This window comes from Numenius arquata, chromosome Z, assembly GCF_964106895.1.
Source record: "Numenius arquata chromosome Z, bNumArq3.hap1.1, whole genome shotgun sequence".
NCBI classification, from domain to species: Eukaryota; Metazoa; Chordata; class Aves; order Charadriiformes; family Scolopacidae; genus Numenius; species Numenius arquata.
Genome location: NC_133616.1, coordinates 64,572,951 through 64,595,570, shown reverse-complemented (window position 1 = coordinate 64,595,570; position 22,620 = coordinate 64,572,951). Strand labels below are relative to the sequence as shown.

The following is a 22,620-nucleotide window of genomic DNA, read 5'->3' as shown; positions in this document are numbered from 1 at the left end:
TTGCTCAGATTTACTCCACGAACCTAAACTCATGCTCTCACAGAAGGTAAAATGAAAGCTTACAGTGTTAATGAGTTTTGTTTGTGATTATGGCCAAATTATCCATCTTGTATGAGGCTTTCCAAAGACATCAGGCATACCTGTGTTGAAGAAGCTCATGAAGCAAATGCCCTGTGGTCACAGGACCCTGGTATGTTCAAACACTCATGCAAACTCTTGTGCTGCCTGATTTGGTGGCTGTCTTGTGCATGTGTATACAGATGCAAACAATATTCTGCCTTGATGGCTGTCATTTACTTGTGTGGGAGTATAAAGCTGTATAGTTTCCATCCTTTGAGGTTTTAAAAAACCAGGCTGAATAATGCCCTAAGGCAACCTTGTCTGGCCTCATAGCTGATTGTGTTTTCAGCAGGAGTTTGACCTAGAAAGCTCCTGAGACCCCTTCCAAACTTATTCTTTGATACCATAATCCTAAGTTTTCACTTAAACATCAGCTGAATTATCATCAGTTCTGTGGTGGGTCAACCTTGCCTGAGTGCCAGAAGCCCACCTAGCTGCTCTTTCACTCCCCCCCTCAACTAGACAAGGGCAGAAAATAAGAAGAAAAGCTTGTAAATCCAGATAACGACAGGGACATCTCTTACCAGTTACTGTCATGGGAAAAACGGACTTGACTTGGAGAAAATTGATTTAAATCATTGCCATTAAAAAATAGAGTAGGATGGTTAGAAACAGAGACAAAACCTAAAACACTCCTCCCACCCCCTCTTGCCAGGCTCAACTACTCTTCTTCACTCCAAACTCTTCTAACTCCTTCTTCCCCCAGCCCCTAGCGGCACAGGGGAATGAGGAATGGGGACTGTGATCAGTCCATAACAATTCCTCTCTGCTGCTCCTTCCTCCTCATGTTTCCTCTGCTCCAGTGTGGGATCCCTTCCACGGGGTATACAGTCCTTCACAAACTGTTCCAATGCAAGTCCTTCCCATGGGCTGCAATTCTTCAAAAACCCTCTCCACAGGCTACTGTCTTCAGGAACTGACTGCTCAAGTGTGGGTCCCCCACAGGGTCACAGGTCCTGCTAGAAACCCAGCTCCTATGTGGACTCCTCTCTACAGGCTGCAGCTCCTCTGGAGCGCACTCTCCATAGGTTGCATCTTCCTTCAGGGCATTTCCACCTACTGCAGTGTGGGGTCCTCCATGGGCTACAGCACTGATATCTGCTCTTCCATGGTGCTCCATGGGCTGCAGGGGCACAACCTGTTCAACCATGGTTTTCTCCATGGATTGCAGGGGAATGTCTGCACTGACACCTGGACCACCTCCTCCCCCTCCTTCTTCACTGACCTTTGTGTCTGCAGAGCTCTTTCTCAGCTTTTTCTCTTCTCTCACAGCTATTGTGCAGTGTTTTTCCCCTTTCTTAAGTATGTTATTATGGAGTCACCACCACTTTGGCCGGAAGGCTCAACTGTGCCCTGTGGTGGGTCCTTTGGACCTGAATGGAACTGTTTGGAACTGTCTGTGTGTGTGGCAGACTCATCCTCTTCCAGCAGAGGCCACTCCTGTAGACCCTCCCTGCCAGCATCTGGGCACCTGCACCCAGTAAAGTTCTGCTTGTCTTTGAAACTTGGTTGCTCTGAGACCAGAAGGATTACACAGGAAGGAACAAGAAGCGGGTAAGCTTCTTAAATTTGTTCCTGAAATGGGATCCTGGTCCTGAAATTTCATGCAGATACCAAGCTGAGCAGTGTCATACTTTCTTGCAAAGCTTCGAAGTAGTAGCTGAAACAATCACTTTAGAAGACCCAATAATTGTTTTGAAAAGGTCAAAAATTGTTTCAACCACCTCTCCTGCCTCTCCTTACACCTTTTACAAAAAAACACCTGAAGCATTGGTAATGGTTGGTATGCAGTCAATATAGCCTTCTTGGTTTTCTTTACACCTCTATAAAAAGAGCAGTATAAATGAAAAACTTCTACTTGGTTTTTAACAATCTATTAATTAATTTTTGATGGTACAGACAGAAGCAAACAGAAGTGCACCATAATTTGGCTTAAATTTTAATTGGTAAACTTATAGTCTGTGCAAACACATACCTATAAATATGCAAGGAATGGTGTAGAACTTGGCTATAATCATCCGTTGGGTTAACAGACTTAAAGGTATAAATAAGCAACCGTTCAAAATGGTATTTCAGGTATGCTGTTCTGGCAATGAAGTAAGATGCTAGGAATCCAGACCCTATCAAAAGAGCATGACACGATATAAAATGCACGCACAAGCAAATTAAGAATTCATTGTAATCATTCAGCGCTAGCAGCAATGGAAACATTATCAGTGAACTTGGTATTATGAATATGGATGACTATCAGGTAGTAAAGAATAACTTTTCTGTAAAAGCATTAGTAGGAAAGGAATGGTTTAACCTCATTAATCTTTTCTTCACAGATGCTGTGTACAGAGCTCTTACATCCTTGGAGCACTGCTGTATCAGTCTCCTGCAATCTGTGCTGTTCTGTAATGTAGTGGGTTTGAAAACATGCATATATTAGACTAGTAATACCTTTTATATGTTGTGTTAGCTGAGGAACATTCCCACTTTTGTGTCCTAGAAAACATATGAATATTCATGCTGCAGTAATTTTGTGTATGATATATATAGTGTGCATAGAGGTGTACACTTGAACACTGAGATAGTCAGGATCATCTCCCAACATCTAATGTAGGATGTGTTGCTCTCCAAGACTGTGACAAAATCCATTTTTGTTTACAAGGAATAGAAATGTATTTGACTTTATGTGAGGAACTAGTATACGCCTTGCTGTTTAACCCGCATTGTCAGGAGGAGTTACAGTGGGACGCATAGAATCATAGAATCATAGAATCATCCAGGTTGGAAGAGACCCTTGGGATCATTGAGTCCAACCATCTACCCTACACTACAAAGTTCTCCCCTATATCATATCCCCCAACACCACATCTAAACGTCTCTTAAACACATCCTGAGATGGTGACTCAACCACCTCCCTGGGCAGCCTGTTCCAATGCCCGACCACTCTTTCTGTGAAAAATGCCTGAAACACCAGACACACATGTTTTAAAATTGTCTTACACCGTGTAGCAAAGTAAGATACTAGGCGAGGAGGGCAGCTTGGGACTGTGAGGAGCACAGGAGGGCTGTGGAAGCAGATAACGGGGAGGAACACCCATGGCGCCTAGACCACACTCCAGTTGCCTTCAAGGCAAAATGTTACATTGGAGGATAAGACCTGTGCAAGCAGCATTTGCACTTCAATTCCATCAAAGCTGTTTACATGTTCATGACCCAGTCTGATCCTGTCTTTCTGTCCCTGTTTGGCCCCCCAAGCTCCTACAGAAGCATCTCCTGCTTAGACCATTCTTATTACGCTTTCATCCTCTTCCTGTTTTTCAATTTATGTGCTTTCTTCCTCCACTTTTCCTCCTTTTGTTTCTCTCTGCTCTGATGTGCCTCTCATTATTTCTTTTGTATTCCTAGCTTTCGCCTCTGTATTGTATTCTTACTTTGCAGTTCTTGTCATCCCAACAACAGACAGGCTAGCTTGTTTCTCCTCCTCCTCTTTCACTTGCCTTTTCTTTGTATTTTCCTCTCTCCTCCCCTATACTGGAAATAGAGTTTTTTTTCAGCCAGCTTAACGTTAGCATGACCAAGTTACCTGAACACAAAGGTGGGGTGGCAAGAAATTAGACTGTTAGCTATACAGAATGATGAGGACCAGTAAGTATTGCTGTACTCTTAAAGTCCAGGTCAGACTTACACTATGAAAACACGAAATGGAGCAGTGCCAGGACTTTAAAAATGCTGTGAATCTCGTATTTACCGCATCCAGTTTCTTAAATAAATTTAGGGGCTGAGAAAATTTTTTCTGAAGCCAAGCTGAATTCTTTAACTTCTTTGGATTATTAAGGGATTTCCTGTCCCATGCAGTTTTCTTTTACATTTTTTTTATGTTGTAAGAAGAGAATCAAAGGCTATAAAATGATGCACACACAAACATGTCAGTCAGGTGTAACCACACATACAAACAAACTCGCAGGAAAGGGGCAAACTTTCCAGATCTTCCTGCTACTTGGCCTGACTTGATAATTCCAGAAAATACACTTTATCAGAGCGAGTTCTTGGGCTATGCAGCAATAAATGTTCCCCATGTTCAAGGGGATGTGATAAACAGAAAACCAATGTGGTGGCTTAGTGGTCTGCTCTGACTTTGAACTGGAGCAATCCCTCTGCAGGCTGAGCATCACTCAGGTTCAGTGACTGGTGTAGGAGCTTGAGGAAATCCTTCCCATCCTCTGACTATAGAAAGGAAAGTCGAAAGGAAGTCACAGCGGGCTACATGTGACATGCTTCAGTCTGTATTTTCACTTATCAGGTTTCTGAGTCTACAAGATACACAACAAGCTAGTTATTTCCTTGATCGGTTGCAAGGAGCTGCTGCAATCCTTTTGCTTTTGAAATCAACATAGATGAGTGTAATCACTGAAGAAAACATTATTTTCTTCTGATTACCTGCAGCATCCCATCACCTTCCCATCTCATCATAGCTCACGATAGGTGATGGTCTCCAGACAATGACTGCATTTTCTGCATTCCAGCTGCAGCTAAAGAGGACTACTTTTCCGGGAAGGACAATCCTTTGTACAAACTGTATTAGAAAATATCTAGATTTTCAGATTACCCAAAACTCGAAACCTTGCTGCATACTACTGCTGACATTATTTTAGTGTAGATCTCACAATAGTAGAAATTCAGTTAGCTATATGAGAACAACAGCTTTAATTTAAAAACTGTATTTAAGATTAGAGTTGAAGATCTCAATTGTGAATGCGGCTGTAATATCAATGTCAAAAGACAAACTGAATAAAAATCTAATACCTGTAAAAAAAAATTGGAACTGACTTTTTTGAAACTAAGGTTCACAGCGATGAGTTTAATAAACTTTATAACAGTAGTCAGTAATTTTCTCTTTGCGAGCTTTCTACTGATGGCTTGTCTACATAAACACAGTTTTTCTTTTATGGGTGGGAGACACTCCCTGTTAAAATGTTCATCTTAATTGGCACCTGTTTTCACTTTAACTAGGTCCTGACTGGTTGCCTCCCTGAACAGGCTTGGGAGTTCTGGCTAGGGGAATCCTCTCAGCCTATGTTCGGCTCACGACAGTCATTGCTTAGGTTTAGTGAGTCCCTGGGTTTATTTCCGTGGTGTGCAGAGGTCTAATGACCCTCTGGGAAGCAGGACTGAGGATCTCTTGGCAATGATGCCCCGCCGTCCCCCCAGCTTGCATTCAGAAAGTGGGGAAGAGAAAAAAAAAGAAGAGATGATAGTTACAGGCAAACAGAGTTTCTGTTGTGTTTGAACAGCCCCACGTTCAAATGACAGCAGATTGATTACCTGAGTCCCTTAAAATTTGCCAGTCAGCATGGCCAGCCTATCTTTGGGATAAAAGATGCTTCACTAAGTGTATTAGAACAACTGCCCTTTAGAAGAATATCAGAGTGTGTCTAGTACCTTGGAAGAGGCATAGCACCACCTCCCTGGGCATGAAGGTTTTGGCATATGATTGCTCGTTGTCTTACCCCAAAGATATACTTGGGAGCGCCTCTAATGTGATATGAAAAAGTACGGTAGTTTGGAGACAATAATCTTCTCTTTTTCTGTGCTAGAGCATGGGTCTACTTGGTCCTGTTTTACTAATAAAGGTGACAGTTTAATCATTAGATAGTATTCTTTGAAAAATATATTCTTTTCTCCACAGGCAGCTTACCTCCTAAATGTCCACAGATCTTCACAGCATCTATTTTTCTGCTGATTGGGGCCACAAGGTATCAATCTAAATTGTCAGAGCATGACTTAAGTCCTGGAGAGAATGTTTTTGTTTTTTTTTTTCCTCCTGCTGTTAGATTGTTACATCCTGCCACTCAATTATCTTTAGTATTAAAACATATTTAAGCTCTGCCGAGGAAGCTGAGCATAAGCAAAATAAAACAGGATCATCTGGTTCTTCTTTGCATAGGGGTAACTTGTCAAAATCTTGACAGAGACTCTGTAAAACCACATCAAACAAAATCAGGTTCAATAAACAGTAGCTAAAGACAGAAAATTTTCTTGCTTTGATAGAAGTATACAGATTTTGCAGTTTCTAATTTTAGCTCTATAGTTTACAATAAATATCCTGAAAGCTTTATTTTATATTTTTGGGTGGAGAAGATATATTTAATGTCATATTTTCTTTAATAAAAAATCAGGGAGTGAGAGATGTTTATGATTTCCTTAATTATTAAGAGTGTGTTTGCAGTGCTGCAATCCTCTAGGGTCTTGTTAAGACCCTAGAACAACAAGCAAACAAGAAGAACAATGGATTTTTACTCAGTGCTATGTCAATTCCAAGGTTCTCAAGGCTTTTATTGATATAGAAGTCCTAATAAATTTAATCAGCTGTTCAAGCATACTTTGTGGCCTTTTAAGTAGTTTTCTGTGGGTTTTTTTTTCTGATTATCACTGTGTTGTAGATCTGAATATTGGCCTTAATTTAACATTTCTCATATTTAAATTGGCATGTTGGCATCAATTGCCAGTTCTTGACTGGCATGTCTTACTTTAAGGGCTCTCTGTAGCTCTCTAAGTGTCTTGCACCCAGTACAATGTCAAGTTACCACATTTTTTGAGGAAATAAAAAAATGATCATATATGAATAAATTTATTTTTACAATGTTTTTCACCATGGATTGTTACTGGGCAGTGGCCGTATATGTGTGTGATGTGCAGTAGTAACACAGAATCTGGAGAAATCATTACATGATAGTATCCATGATTGAATGTGTTTTAAGGAAAACCTTCACTAGTGAAGCCAGAAATGTGAATTCACGCGCATTTCCAACACACTCAAACTTCAGCCTCTGAACATTGTAATGGAAATGTGTGGAAATGATTCTTGTTCCATTGCCTGCTTTGGTCCTCTGTTTGGGCGGAAGAGACACAAGCAAGTATAGGTCTCAATAGCATGTTGAACATGTGGAGAACCTCTTTGGAAGGACTGCAGACATCTCAGGCAGTGCTTTATGGGCAGGTGGGCACACGTTGAGCCACAGCAGTGAAGTGCCACTGAAGGAGTTGTACCTTTTTTTTTCTGTAAACACCCCAGACCCTACTGGTCAATAACTGCTGAACAGTACTCATGGTAGGATTTTTTTCTTTAATGGCAGATGCATTCAGAGCTGTACATTTAGCCCACAGGATATGTGCTCTTGCTTTCTGTTTTCTTTCAAATTTCCTGCATTAGACCTCAGTGCTTTTCTCTGCTTACTGTATGAGCAGGGAGCTGAGTCCAGGAGACTTGTTTTTACATGAGGAGGAAGATTAAGAGGTTGCTCTGTGGCTTGCTTTAACTTTTCACTGGTCCCCTGGAAGCCCACATGGAGAAGACATAGGAATTCCACCTCTACAGATCAGTAAATAACAGTGATAAGTAAGTGACAGAGATAATGGCTAAAACAGGTCAACATGCCCCTTACTGCATGTTCAACTACTGGCAGCAAATGCTCATGAGCAAAACTGTGTAAAAGTTAGTGAGAAACCAGATATGCTATCCTGCTTCCTTTGGGCAGTTAATCTCATTGCTGATACTTTAGAATATGGATGTAGGTCATTTGATATATAGAGGTCCTTGTGGTGCGCAGCGTCTTCTTTATAAGACCACACTGAAAATACTTGATTACAGCTAAAACTGATCATTTTAATGAAGGTGTGCTGAATCATAGTGGCTACAGTGAATTGCACTGGGTACCTCATCAAACAGGCAATGGACAAAAATGCCTTTATGCCCTGGTCCTGTACTTACATGTCTGAGTTAAACATGTCCGTAAGTGTTTGCGTGATGACAGCTTATGTCAGCAAGTTTTCCTTTGTGGTGCTTGACCTGGGTTTTTTCTTGTAGAGAGAAGTAAAAAGGAGTTCAGTTTCCTAATGGATTTGGAAAACAGATGACTATCTTGTGTTTCTCACACATTGTGAGCTGGCCTGATACTTGAAATACTGAGGCACGGCTGGTCTTATGTAGTATGGAGCTCCAAGCAAAGCTTGGGCCCTACATTTTTGCCCAATAACAGTTATTTTGCCTTCTGGACCTTCTCAGAGCTCATACTGGTTCACAGTGTAAATCCCATCCCCTCTTCCTCTGCTCCCCTGGTCAATTTTCTCACTTCTTCAGTCCAGGACCTCCTCCCCCACTTTTACCTCAAATAGTAGGTTCTGGTACTGCTGCTGAATCAGTGGCTGAGTACTGTCAGTAGCTGGTTAGGAGGTAAGTTCATATGTTAGTGCTCCAAACGTTGGTATCAGCTGAATATGAGTGCCCACTTTAAATATTGCCTGTGGACCAATCAGCTAATGCGCAGTAGCATGAAATCGATCTTCAAAAACAGATGACAGGAAATAGTTCACCTGGACTGCTTACAACCAAGACCAGTCTTGATTTAAACTACTCAGCTGTGGGATTGCGATGTAGCTATATGAGCCATTCTTAAATTATAATTAAAGGTTTTAAAATGGGGTTTGAGTTCACTGAGCCCTCCCTCTCGCTTGATTAATCAGTGATTTATACATATATAATGACTTTAACTGACTTAGGGGGTAATTTATGTCATCATGTGCGTGATATATGGATCTAAATAGACTAAGTAGAGGGAAAAAGGAACCATCTGTTCCCTAGAAAACTGTCCGCTGTCAGAAGGAAAGCAGAGTGTTTGAAAAATGTGTTTAGAAAATCAGGAATAAATTTGTCTAAATTTCTTGTGCTGTCTGGATAACATTTTCATTGGGTATATATTGTCCAACAAATGAGGTAATGAACCTGAATTTTTTAGCTTTTGCAAGACTTCATATTCCCTAAGTTGTTCAAAAGGCTGTGTTTTTGTGAACATACATAATGTTTTTTGTCCTGATGTTCACAGTGCTCTTGGAACACTGTTTTTGCAGCTACAGGATGGGTACAGAGATCCTAACACCCCACTGCCCAAGTTCAAACACTACCTGCACCAAACAAGAAAACAGAAGTGATATTTCCTGGGAGTAGGAGGATTTTATTTAGGGCAGGTGTTTAAAAGCAGAGTTATCATTCTCTGTGCTACTCACCTACATACTTAGTGGGGTTTGTCAAGTGAGAAATATCATTGTACCCTCTCGTATGCAATATGAGCAAGGTAGCTATCATAAGAAAAACATTTATGCATATTCTTAAATTTGCACATGCAAATTTTGTATGATCTTCAATGGGACAACTCATGTATGCAAACTTAAGCAAATGCACAGGCACTTGTGGGATAAGGGCTTAACTTTATGCCTAAGGGGGAAAAATCGTTGGACATAGATGCCTGCAGCAATTAAAATACCAAGGTGGACTGGGGGGTGCTCCAGAAACTATAGACAGCAACTGCAAAGGCAGTTGCAAGTTCTTTTATGTTTTGCCTTGTCTATTTTTTTTTTTTTTAATACTGTACATCTCTTGCTTCTTAAAGTCAAATATATCTGCAGCCAGCTCAGTATTTAACAGCATGCTAGAGAAGACATTTCCTGCCAAAGCTACTTCTAATGTTAGCCTCTCCTGGACCCTTACCGGTGTCTTCTGAAGCGCTTCCCCGCGAAGTACGGAGACAACACTCGCCCCCCGATCTGACACCCTCCGGGGAGCACAGCCGAACCCCGGCGGGACACGTCGCCCGCCCCCGCGGCCCAGCAGGGGTCAGTGGTGCCGCGGCGTGCGGCCGCACCCGGGGTGTGGGGCGGACCGGTACCGGGAGCATCCCCCCCCCCCGCCTACCGCTGAGGCCCGGGAGAGGGCAAGCGAGGGTCCGTCTCCGGACCTGGGATGCCTGTGGGGTACCGTCAGACGCGGCGCGCTGCTGCGGGTCGGTCCGCGGGCTGCGCCGGTGCCGATGCCGGTCGGGCCGGCGCGGAGGATCCATCCCACAGGCGGCGGAGGATCCTCGGCCCTGGCAGGTGCCGTCTGCCGGCCTCCGTCTCAGAGCCGCCCTTGTCCTCCCGCCGCTCGCCCGCCCGGGGGGAGCCTTGCGCGGTGGACGGCAGGAGGCGGCCGGCGGCTGCCCGTCGGCTGGGTCGGTCCCGGCTCCCGGCGGAGCTCCCCCCCCATTCCCTCCGCCCCTACCGGGGGAGGAGGCGAGCGGCGGCCGGCGCTCTCCCTACACGGCGGCGGGTAGCCGGGGGATGCCAGCCCCGCGCCCGCCGGGTACCGTCGCCGCCCCGCTCCACTAGCAGGGTCCGCGGCCGGAACGCGTTCGCCGGTCGGGGAGACCTCCCCCCTGCTTCGCCGGCCGCGGCGGCGTAGAGGGCTTCCGCAGCGCTCACTCCTCCACACAAAGAGGAGGCGCGGAAACGTGCGCGGACGGGTTGGGTGACGGGGCGGGTGGGCGGCTCGGTACCTCCCCGGGGCGGCAGCGGCGGGGGAGCCGCCGTGACAGCCAGCCGCCGGCGAGGGCTGCGCCCTGGGCTCCTTCCTAAAAAGCCGCCGGTGTGTTTTTCCTCCCCCTTTTCCCACAGGGAGCGCCCGCCACCCCCCGTCCAGGCTCTTCCGCGGGATGGCGGCGGCGGGCCGCCCCGTGGGGCTGGGCGCTGCGCCGTAGCAGCCGCCGGTCTCCAGCCGCTGCGGCGGGGCGCGGAGCCGGGCGCGGAGCCGGGCCCGGCCCAAGCCCCGGCTGCTCTTCAGCCCCTCTCCTCCTCCTCCTCCGCCGCCGCCGCTCGGGGTTCTTCCCGCCTCCCCGCCCCGTCCCCGGCCATCGCAGCAGGCATGGGCTGTTTCTGCGCGGTCCCGGAGGAATTTTACTGCGAAGTTTTGCTCCTGGACGAGTCCAAGCTGACCCTGACCACCCAGCAGCAGGGCATCAAGGTAAGGGCGGCCGGCGGGGCGGCGGGACGCGCTGCAGCAGAGACACCCCCCCAACACCCCCCGGGGGGCCGGGCTCCGCGCCCTGCGGTGCGGCGACCCCGCGCCTCCCCACCGCCTTTCGGCAGCCGGGGGACGGGGGAAGGGGAGAAGCGGCGGTGGGAAAAAGGGATTTCGAGATCCGGCGGGAGGCGAAAAAATAACTTAGTAACTTTGGTTGGGGTGGCGGAAGGGAGGGATGAGTGGGGAAGAGGCGTGCGGGTGGGGCAGACGTGGCTCTGGAGACTGGACTCGGAGATACCCGTTTCCGTGAAGCAGGTGCCGGCCGCTCCGGAGCTCTCGGGACAAAAGCACTTTTCTATACGTGCTACCAAAAAAAAAAACCCAAAACCCACCACCCCCAAAAAACCCCCCAAAAAACCAAAAGTAAAAATAAGGATGCGGCTGCGTAGACGGGGCGTTGCGCACCTCTTTGAGTCACTGCCCTCTCCCTCTGCCTCGGCCCCTGCTCCCTGCCCTGCCCCGGCCCTCCCCGCCCCCGTGGGGCAGAGCCCGGGGCTGGCAGGGCAGCAGCTTCCGAGAGGGGCCCGTGGGTGTGTGGAGGTCCACCCGCCCCTCCAGCCCTGTGGCCGGTAGCCTGGTCGGTGGGAAAAGCTCTTGGGCAGCTGCAGCAGCAGGCTCGGGGTGGGCGAGCCCTTCAAAGTCGTCGTCTGCCAAACGCTAACGAGCCCTGACAGAGCATGTGAAAACTGAGATTTTTCTAAAGGCCCTTAACTTGGTCCTGTTTGGTTAAGCCTGGTGACCGCAAACGGCATCTCTCAGGCACTTGAAGCCCTTGTTTGAAAAGCTGGAGGCTTGAATTTATTAGCACCATAAGAACATGGTTTCAGCACTGGATCAAGAAAAAAGAAAAAGAAAAAAATCAGCGCCTCTAAAATTTATTATTGGAAATGGCTGATCTATCTCACCTAAGACATTCAAAGAATAAAAATCCTTATGCCTGTATGTTTCAGCTTGAATGATTAAAATTTGGTGAAGCCACTGGGGAAGGGAGGACCCAAAGAGGAGCAGAGGGACTCTAAATTTAACAATGTAATTTTAAATATAATCTGTGGCACTACCAGCTCTACGTGTATGGGGAATTGTCAAGCTTTGCTGAATCGACTGCCTGCAAATAGGCTCATAAATCCATGCTTAGCACAGAGGAGCAGGCAAATCACTGTGACGCTGTAATTCAGGACCTACGTAGGGTCTTTGAAGTCTAAGTTTGGACACTTCTTAAGAACTTCCCTTTCTATGTGCAGATGCGGCCATATATATGTTAGGCATGCATGTATGCTTTTGGTGCCTGTAAATGTGCAGTTGCAGAACACGTATGTGAAAAGAATAATCTGCAAAGATAGTCCTACGGTTAACTTCGTGAATCCAAACCCTGAAAGATGATGTGTTTCTGCAGAGTCTAATAAAAATTAATGTCCCGTGGGAAAGAAAGGCTCTGAAGATGTAACTTCTTTTTAGGAATGTGTGACTTACAGTGTTGGGAACTGTCTAGTTTAAGATTAGGGTGTGGTTTCCTGCCATTCTTACTGTGATCTGAATGTGGTACAATGCTAAAGATTTCACCCCTTCCACCTGCTCCTTCTCTGTCTCGAATCTGACTGTGGAGCAGTCATAGAGTCAGTTGGAGCAGTGTGTGGATCTGACAGAAAAGTAGTAGTTTGTTAACGTTTTGGGGTAGGCACTGAAACTGGACAACAGGGAACTTCAGGGAAAGGAGAATCTTCCTTTTTGAAGCAGCCTGGTTTTTTTATTTTATTTTTTTTTTTGTTTTGAGATTAAATTTGTATAATGTGAAACCACACCCCAGCACTCTAGCTCCACGAGCCTTTGAAATCCTACAGAGAGGAACCGCATAGCTCTCCCCTAGCCAATGGTTTCCACCATTGTGTTCTCCCTTGCCTTTGTACTCACACAAGTGTTTGTGCAGCTGCGTGTGAAGAGCAGTGCATGTCCAGCTGAAGGTCCTTTTTGCTGGGTTAGTCTTTGGCTGGAATGGTGCCCTGGTCCGCTTCACAGCTGGAGGAGGGCAGAACTGGCTCTTTCAACACAGTCCTGACTTACGCCCTTTTAAACTGCTCAGGGAGCATTCGTCTTGTTTGTATTCTGCAGGTTTCCACTGAAGTTATATGATTATTTCTTAGTAAAACAGAACTTAAAGTTTGTCGTGTTCTGTCATTTGGCACTTTAACCTTGAAATATGAATGTTTTGTTTTAATTCTTTTGTTAGCGTGCACACGGCTAAGAATGCAGTGTCTCGTATTTGTTTTTACAGAATTTCAGCTTTGGCACCAAGGTATAGATTATAAATGTTATTATGTATTTTATTTTAAAATGAAGATATCCTTAGGACTTCAGATTCTGGATGTAATCTTTCTTTTGTTTTCAGACTTCTAATTGGGTTCACAGCTACACAGGAAACATATGGTTTTGGTACTGTTTCACAAATCCTGAACTGTTTCAAGAGCAGAGATTTTAAGTGGTTAGGCAAGCAAATTTGTTCCCTTCTTTTTGCCCAAGCAGATGCATGTCTGCTAGAAATAAAACCCACAACTTAATGGCTATTTACTGTCTACGTAATTAATTGATGCTAGTGGATTTAGTCCTATTTGCTTTGAAGGGTGGAAGACTGAGCTCTGCGACTGTAGGAGTCCTAGGCAACTTCATTTCTGCATTGAATCTGAAATAAAGGCGTGAAGTAGATACTTGTTTCTGAACTGATTTAGAGTTTTGAAGATGCATTGCTTAGTTTGCATGATAGTTATTTCTGGCTTGCTCTGCTTGACAGCAGCTATGCACATCAAAATATGACATTTTTGAATTACAGGTTTTAGTAACACGTTCTTGGTACTACAGTGGGCTTTAAGTTGTACTTCAGATTAAAATGATGAGCAGAGGTGGCACGCGACTAAGACTTTGAGTGCAATTTAGAGATACTTGTCTCTTCTCTCTAGATTTCAAAGAGCTTGTTAGAAAGGATTGATTTTTTTTCTGGTTCCAAGTGGGGAAGCTGAGGTGCAAAGAAGTTGAGTGACTTTTCCAAGGTGGTGCAACATGTCAACATCAGAGCCAGGAATAAAGTTCCTAGCCCTCTAGGCTGGTAGCAGCTGACCAGTCTGCCGTGGGCCATGCTCTCTTGGAGGCGTTTGCGGTGATCTCTTCCTTGTAGTTGCTCAAACTGACTTTTACTTCTAAGTGTTTCTTCTGTTTTCTCACTGTTACCAGTGATGTCTTCCTGTTCCCCCTTTACGTCTTTGTGGTTTAAGGTCAGAGCGCTGTTGTATGAAAATGTGGAAGCTGGCTCTTCTGCCTTCTGGTTTACAGCAGGCTGATAATAGCTAGATAATCAGGAAAGGGCATCAAATATATCATAATCTCAGTTTTTTGTGTTTCCCTATAGTACATTAACAGTGAGAGATATTTTGGAGAGTGCATGTTTTGAGATAATAAAGCAATGGCAATTGTTAGTCTGAAAAACTTTGGATTAAAAGAGGCTATTCACCATATTTCTGGTGCTGTTTGTCTAATGAAGGTATATGGTCTTAGATTGGGGCAGCCTTTCCTCTAAAATGGGTGTTCAAGATGCCAATTAAGAAAAGGGTTTTCAACAGACTTTTGCTACAAATATGGTAAGAATCAGCTGTTAACTGAAAAATAATCATCTTCACATAGATTAAACAGTAATTTATGCATTTTTATGGTACTCTACTACCTTCTAAGTAGGTATTTGTTGGTGTCACAAGACATGTCAGTAGTGTTTTGACATGATGTCTGATTGATGGGTTGTGGGCATAACATATTTTGACTCTGTTATTGGAGTAATTGTCCTTGCAGATGGATACCGGTGTGCCTTGTTGCACAAACTTGTTATTGGAGGTCAAGGAAACCTCTGTGGGCCCTTAGAAAATACTGCTATGAAGCCTATTTATGATTAGCTGTTTTCAGAAAGAATGGTCATCCTGTAGTGTACATGTAACGGGAATTTAACAACTTTTACTTATTTTTCTTGAAAACTTCATTTAAGGCAAATGTTTGTTTTTGTTTTCCTAACGAAGAACATTATGAAACATCTCTATTTTATGTTTGTATCTCTCTGGTGGGAATAAAGTTCTTAAAAAAATATTAGCTACTTCTCCAGTGAACAAGCTCTCTAATTAGTCTTGAGCCATCTGGTCATTGCACTTTTGAAGCATTCCCTGAAATTTCTCTCTGAGCACTATTTTTGTGCGGTCTAAGTTCTATTTAATTTGACACGTGTGATGGACCAGCAGCATAGTTTCATTATAAGAGAAGTGATGAATTGGATAGATGCACTAATCCTTCCTGGAAGACTCCATTTACAGCATATGTTCCGTAACATTATTTTATTAGGTAGTAACACCTAGTAGTGATATTCTGGCCACCATACCACTTACTTGGTATGTTAAGGTGTTAATTGGCACTTCTGTGATATACAGGGCTGTCTGGGTCTCCATATGTGGCCCCTCATACGGAGATGTATTTCATGGTTTGTCAGGTACACTTAGAGGTCGAATCTCTGTATAAGGTACTCAGTCTCCAAAAAAAGTGTGTGTTTGTTATCTGGGAAATAAGCAGACAGGTTTTTCTTTATGATGATCTACTGAGAATTTAACAAAATTAGATCCAGCAATCTGAAAACAGGCCTCAACATCTCAACATGGTTTAAAAAATAAACACACACACGCACACCCCCCCCCCCCCAAATACCTGAAATAGTGAGTGACTGATGCTAGGAACTGTGTTACATGACTTCATATGTAAAAAAAACATGAGGGGGTTCATCAGGCTGTGATACATGTTGTTAAGAAACTTATGGAATAATTGGCAGTATGATTTAGTGAGATAGGTAAATATGCCATTTTGTAGAAAGTGTTCTGGGGATTACTTTGGCATTATTAGTCTTTTTTCATGCCCCAGTGAAGTTTGTTGGGGTTTTTTTTGAATCTGAACGGTTCCAAATCTTCCAGGTTTCAGGCCTTCAGAATTTAGTATGCACATAAACTGTGGGGTGCACGTTGGGATCAATCTAATTTAGCTCTGGAGACTCCATGGAGTCAATATGGGAATGGCAGGCTCCTATTTTTTTCCCTGGTGAAAATGCTTAATGAATGCACATGTCAGCAGGAAATAGAGCCCTATGAATAGAAAGATCTTACATTGTGTTCATTATTCTAATTGCAAGTTAGCATTAAAAGTCAAATTGGTAGTCATTTGCTGTGTGAATATGGAATGTATTCTTTGTGGTAGTGATTTCTGCTGGTTTATACTTTTACATTTTTTTAAAAAGGAAAGCATCTTTCTGTGAGAAATTTTCTTAATTTTGTGGGTACATTATCTCAGAAATCCTAAAAATCTTTTTAATGGTAGATTGCTGTTGCTTACCACCTGCAGCAATTACTAAACTGTAATACTGAAGCTCAAGCGTACAAAATTATATTCTTTCTTTTGCCCTGCTTGGTATTCATCAATAGATACTTTCAAGGCAGATTCTTCTAGATATTCAGAATATTGTTTTGAAAAGAATGGTTAATAAAAAGCGAATTGCTTAAAAGGACACAATGTTGAAATTCGGCTTTTTTTTTTTTTTCAAACACTGAAAAAAGTATTTAGAAAACCCAATACAATTCTAAGACTTGTTGATAACCTCATAATTTCATTTCTTTATAAAGCTACAGATTTCTGTTATGTGTGCATATTTTGCACCACAGCAGGGAAACAAAAAAAGATAATATTGTCAAGCTCCAAGTGTAAATATGTGCATGTTTTCTTCTTTAATGTCATAGTTACAATACATCTAAGGATTGTTTGTAACAAAAGCAACACTTTTTTTTTAACAAAAATGTAAATTAATGGTACTCCATAGCACTTACATATTAGAAAGCTGCTGTTCTTTCTTAAATTTCTATTACGGGTATAAAACAGTCATATGATTACACACGGAGTACAAGATGGTGCATGTGGAATTGTGCACTGTTTCTGTCCTCTAAAAATGGACTGAAATAGTGCACAATTCTGGTTATAAAAGAATGAAAGAAACAAAAGGGCTCACAAACCTTGCCATTAACTACTTCTCAAAATTACTATCACATATTTGAAATAGATTACTAATTTCACCAGTGTCTTTACAGATGAGACCAGCAATTTTGAATACCCCAGAGAACAACCATAAAATAAATGAACACTGAGACACTTTATTTTCCCTAGGTGCACTTAACTAAATTAATGAAACCAGCATGACAGCAAGAAGGAAATCCATTAACTTTTAAATGAAGTTACCTCTTAGTCGACCTGAGGTTTGAGCGATAATATCGTCAGAGGGGTCTGTTTTGCTGGTTTCAATGGGCAGTAATTTCTTAATATAACCGGGGCAAATGTAAGCTGTGTGAGGCGGCCTCTTTATTATATGCTTTTGGATTTCTGTAACTCAGATTGAGCATTTCTTATGTTAGAGTATTTAGCATAGTTAAATCCCATCTGTTGATATTTTATTCATTTTAGTTTTTTGGAGTTCTAAACTAAAATTCAACTGCAGAATTGCAGCCTTCCCCCTCCAGAAAGAAAACTGCTAAAAATTACCATGCTATATGAGAGGACCTCTTGAAGAAACTGATTAATTTGAAATGTGCTTCAGAAAGAGAATTTAATTAAGAAGCTATAGTTTTATGTCACTTCACACTGTAAAATATCCGTTGCCAAGATGGTGTTGAACACGTATGAGAAAACGAGAAGTTATTTACTGGTTATGTTGCATGATTGCTAATACCCATATTTTTGATAGAAAGATGAGAGATTAGTGATACATTCTCCTTTCTTCATCCTTGTCAGGTGTGGGTGTTTTTTTTTTTTAATTGAAACTCTTATTTTCCTCAAGAGGATTTCATTTTTGTAATGATAGAGCAGCTATAATAGCTGCATTTTATTCAAAAGTGAGATCTTTGCAAGTGAATAATCAATATATGAGTATAATTTTGCAGACTGCATTTTTAGTACATATTTTAGATACTGCCTTTTTGAATCAGATCTTGTGCTTGCTGCATACCAATTTAATTTCATAGTTTAAAATGAAGATCGTAATTTCAGTATTGATTGTGCTTTTGTTCCCACTTCTTTGCATCCTGTGTTGGGGATGGTTGAACGCTGTAGGCACTAAGGTCAAAGGGACATGCTTGGGGTCAACCCATGCTATTATTTAGAAGTGGACAACCAATAGAAACATTGCAAAATGAGAGCTCTGCTCCTTTGGTTTTGCTGCAGCATTAGGAGGGAAACCTGCTTGTTTTGCCAAGTGGGAAGTGTGCTTTTTTATCTGTTATAGAAGTCTGTATCACCTGGTTTGTGACCATAAATACTGATTTTTTTTTTAAGCTAAAATTTTGGTATCACCATAAGTATACCAGGCCTTGTTTTGCCTGATGTCCCAGTGGTCAGAAGCAGACTGAGCTTAGTGACTCTTTGGGAGGCAGGTGCTTACCTGATCATGGGTCAGGATGGCCCGGTCTCAGGTGCATAAGGGAACACAGGCAGCAGTAATCACACAGCCAGTAGATTTGCATTCTTTATTTGAGGAAAGAAAACCAGTAGTATTGGGGAAGTTAGAAATAGAGAGAAAAACAGTTAGGGATATGAGTGAGAGAGGAAAATAAATGCCGTGATGACAAGGGAAGAGACCTTTTGTGAAATGTAATTCTAGTAGTGGCCTTTCCGGAGCTGGTAAAAAAGACCCCTCAGTAATTTCTTTGAATTGATAGTACAAATCATCATTACTGAAAATAACAACTAAAATTTAAAATACTCGGGTAGGGTTTTTTTGGATCATTTTTCATGGAAGACTTAGTTGAAAAGATGTTAGTGAGTTGAATGCATCATTAACCTATAGTGCCAGGGTTATTATATTAAAGCTCAGTTGTTAGAAGTTTCAGAGCGTTTTAGGGATTCGTTTTAAACAAACCCATCTTTCAGGTGGTATTTTTTATTTTGTCTTGGTGTGACATGAAGGAAGTGCATATAAGTGTCAAGTCCTCTTTCCTGTCAGATATTTGTATTAGTTATATTTAATAAGGGGAATCCTTTACATTTTGTGAAATCCAACTGCTCTTTCTGCTTACATTTAAAATATATAATAAAGTCATAATCATGGATAGTTACTAGGGTGGAGGAAAAAGTGGGCTATATTTTGTATGGTTCATGTACTTTTTGTTAGTATTTATATATTATTTATATATATTTATATTTCAAACTTTGTGGGGTTACAGATTGCTCTCTGTAACCCTGAAAAGAAGACACTTGGTTTTCCCCTAGTTCTTGGAGTTTCGGATGTGTGGTTGAGTGAGCCAGTTTGATAATAAGCGGCTCAGCACTTTACTATCTTTCCTGTATTCTCAGGAAAATGAGAACTGAATGCACTGAGGGATAAATTCTTTGGCTGTGTGAGACAAAATGCCTTTTAGTAATGGAAAAGGAGGATCTTTTATATCTCAATTGCATGAAAAGTATTTGGAAGGCAGAAAATGGCAGTTTCCCTATGTAATTAGTGGTAAAATTTGGCATGGCTATTAATGTATGTAAGCACATGCTTTAACACTTTGCAGAACTGAAGGCAGTTGAGCATCTTGCAGGGTTGAGCCAGAAGAAAGATCATCCAGATAAAAAACACTAGACCTGGTTCTTGTTTTCCTCATATGATACATTTCACTGTAAGTTCTCATTTATATATCTGAGAATAGGTTATTTGTAGTGTCACCAAAAATATTTTCTATATACAGTAATACCCGCTTCTTATTTATTAAATATTGAAGATCTAGTTTATTATCAATATTTTAAATATATTAGATATGGAAAAATTACAGTTCTGGTTTTGGATCTTCAGTTTTATTAAGATTGTCAGTGTCACTGTAAAAATTGCGACAAACTTCTTTCCTACATGGTGGATGAATGGTGGCTAGAAGGAATGTAATGGAGTTGAGTTCTTTTTCCCCTCAGAATACCAGAACAAGAGTTGTCTGTATAAGGGGCTAAATTCAGAACCACAAAGGAAAATACACTTTTTTTATTTTTTTATGCCATGTGTGAGTACCACAGGAAACTGGTGAAACTATCTATTGAGAATCAAAAAAAAAAAAAAAAAAGAGGAAGAACACTTACATGAGTAATAAGGAGTGAGTTCAGCACTGACTTACAACTTGAAGCAAATGAAAAGACATAATCTCCAAATATTGGTATGACATGTAATATGAAAGCAGACTTTTCACATCTTCCTACTGGGGCATCTTAAACTGTCCTCAAAACTAGCTGGTGTTGGCCAACACCGAAGACAGAAGAATACTGCGTTGGGCCTTGCCTTGCCTCTGCTCTAAGTGTGTTTTGGTGGTGTTATCTATTTGCTTATGGTATAGAAGATGGCTGTTGTTTATAAAGTAGTGTAATCTTCTCATCAAGGCTGTTGAAGGGAAAGGAAGTCACGTGTCAGAACGAAATGGGACTGGAAAGCCATCGCTGCTACTACCTTTGCAGTTTTTGTTCATGCTGAAGAACCATGAGATTCTTGTTTCCTGTGGTTTTCTGTGGCTGTCCGTGTCTGTGACCTGGGAAGACAACATGAGTGAGTGCAAGGAACCCATTAAACCCTGGGCTAAGTGTTGCAACTGGCCACCTCTGTGTTCCACGCAGCCCGGACCTCCCCCTTTGGGGGGTCCTTTGAAATCTGCTTGATGCTGAGAGACAATCTTTTGTCTGTATGGTTGGTCTGTTTATTCAATATGCCAGAATAAAAGAAAGCTGAGTCTCCGACTATCATAATTCTGATTGTCACAGCATGACTGTAAGGGGTGAGTGATATGTGTTGGGGTGCTTTGGAGGCACGTGCATTGCTGGGTAGTGTTGAAGGCTGGCTTGAACGACTGAAAGCAAGCTTTTTATATTGGGAACCACGCAGCAAATGATCCTGACAACTGTGCCTGGATCTCCCTTCACAGGAAATCAGGACACTTCAGAAGAGGTCATGGGAGAAGGGTAGCCTAAGTTCAGTAGTGGGGATCAGGAGAAAAAAGCCCTGGGCAAATGAAAGAGAGATGCAAATTGACAGCATGGTTACACTTGCAAAAAACCTTTTCTTGTATTGCTCTTTCCTCTGTGAAAGAAGGGAAGAAAGCCACAAGACCTTGTAGTGGAACCTTTTGAAGAGATGTGTGAATGTCCTGACTTGCCCTCAGCTTTTTAGGTTTAATTTGCATTGCCTGCTTTGGGTAGGGGAGGAGGGAGTGGGCTTAAAGGTGTTTTTAAGTAATATTTTCAGGATGGAATAAAGCCCTTAAGTTCATAAGATCAAATATTTTGCCTGTTTTGAAGTGGTGTCAGATTCTTCAGCTGTATTCTTCCCCCTATTCTTTTTTTTTCCCCATAGAAGTCCCTCAGCAGGACCTATATGTTCCAAAATACATGCCAATAAGCCCTTTTTTTTCGTGTATAACGTTTAAGTTGGCTGAACACTTCAGTTCTCCTTTCAGCGTGTATGTTCTTCACCTGGAACATAGCAAGCTCTAAAGCTGTGGGATCATACTTGGAAACAAAAGCTTTTGGTGTCCTTCAAAGGTACCGCATTTATTCTGGGTTATTTTGAGTAGTATATTGTTCTTCTGTGTTAAGGCTTGACAAACTATGGTGCCTTTGAAGTCTACAAACTGTCTTTCTCCAAAACAAGGGGATATTCTCTGCTCTCCCAGTGCTCCAGGTAGGTTATGGATGAGATTTATTATTAAAAAAATGCTCTTGGCATTGTGATTCCTTCAGCGGTTCCTCCGGTGTCCCTGGGCTGTTCCTGTGAAAGCCAGTTCTCTTCCTCAGGCAGCAAGCTGGTAATAACATTTCTTTTTCTTGTGAAGGCAATAGTGAGTAACCAAAGCCTTTCCCTGATTTGGGAATACTTAAAATTGTGGACCCGATTTCAATTCCACTTCCAATGAAGACAATAGATGTTTTGGTGTGCTTTGGCATCAACTTCAAGAGGAGCCAAATTTGACTCAATTTTTCTGTGAGCAGGCTCAATTAGTAAATGATGACGCTGAAAATAAGACGTGTTAGATCTTGTATGAAGATGTTAGATGTTGTTCACATAAAAGAAATGTATAAACTTTCTACCTCTTCAATAAAAGTTAAACTTCTTCTTAGTCATCCTTGGCCTTTCATCAGCGTTCAGATCTTGAGTCTAACTGAAAGCTGTGTTTGTTGCTTTCATGACTGAATCTTTATTCCGTTATCTTAGAACTGTTTTTAATCTTTTCTCACTTTCCTGAAAAAATCCTGCTATAGAAGCAGATTTCACAAACTGTCTCCTGAAGTTTTTGTTTAAAGACAAACTGCAATGCAGACTATGTTTGTTTATGATGTCTGCTGCTTTGTGAACAGGTTAACAAAAGTCTGCATGGATGGTTAGAAAAATAATAGGTTTATTTTTGATATTGTGTGTGTTTCTGTACAGAAATTGGAAGGGTGTTGGTGAAATTAACGTGTTTGGGGATGGGAATCTATAAAATGTCAAAGGAAAGAAGTTCCTCAGTACTTCCTTTCTTTTGTTGTAAATCTTTCTTTGCAGTGATTTGTCCTGTTCGTGT

At 42.2% G+C, this 22,620-nt stretch overlaps 1 protein-coding gene across 1 annotated transcript in view; it reads left to right on the top strand.

Moving 5' to 3' along the window:
• The first annotated feature begins 10,840 nt into the window (after positions 1-10,840).
• The window catches only part of EPB41L4A (erythrocyte membrane protein band 4.1 like 4A), a 131,784-nt gene continuing 120,004 nt past the window's right edge, over positions 10,841-22,620 (top strand). Inside the window, exon 1 of the mRNA XM_074165933.1 lies at positions 10,841-10,939. Within this exon, the coding sequence (XP_074022034.1) occupies positions 10,841-10,939 (99 nt within the window). The remainder of the gene's footprint in view (positions 10,940-22,620) is intronic.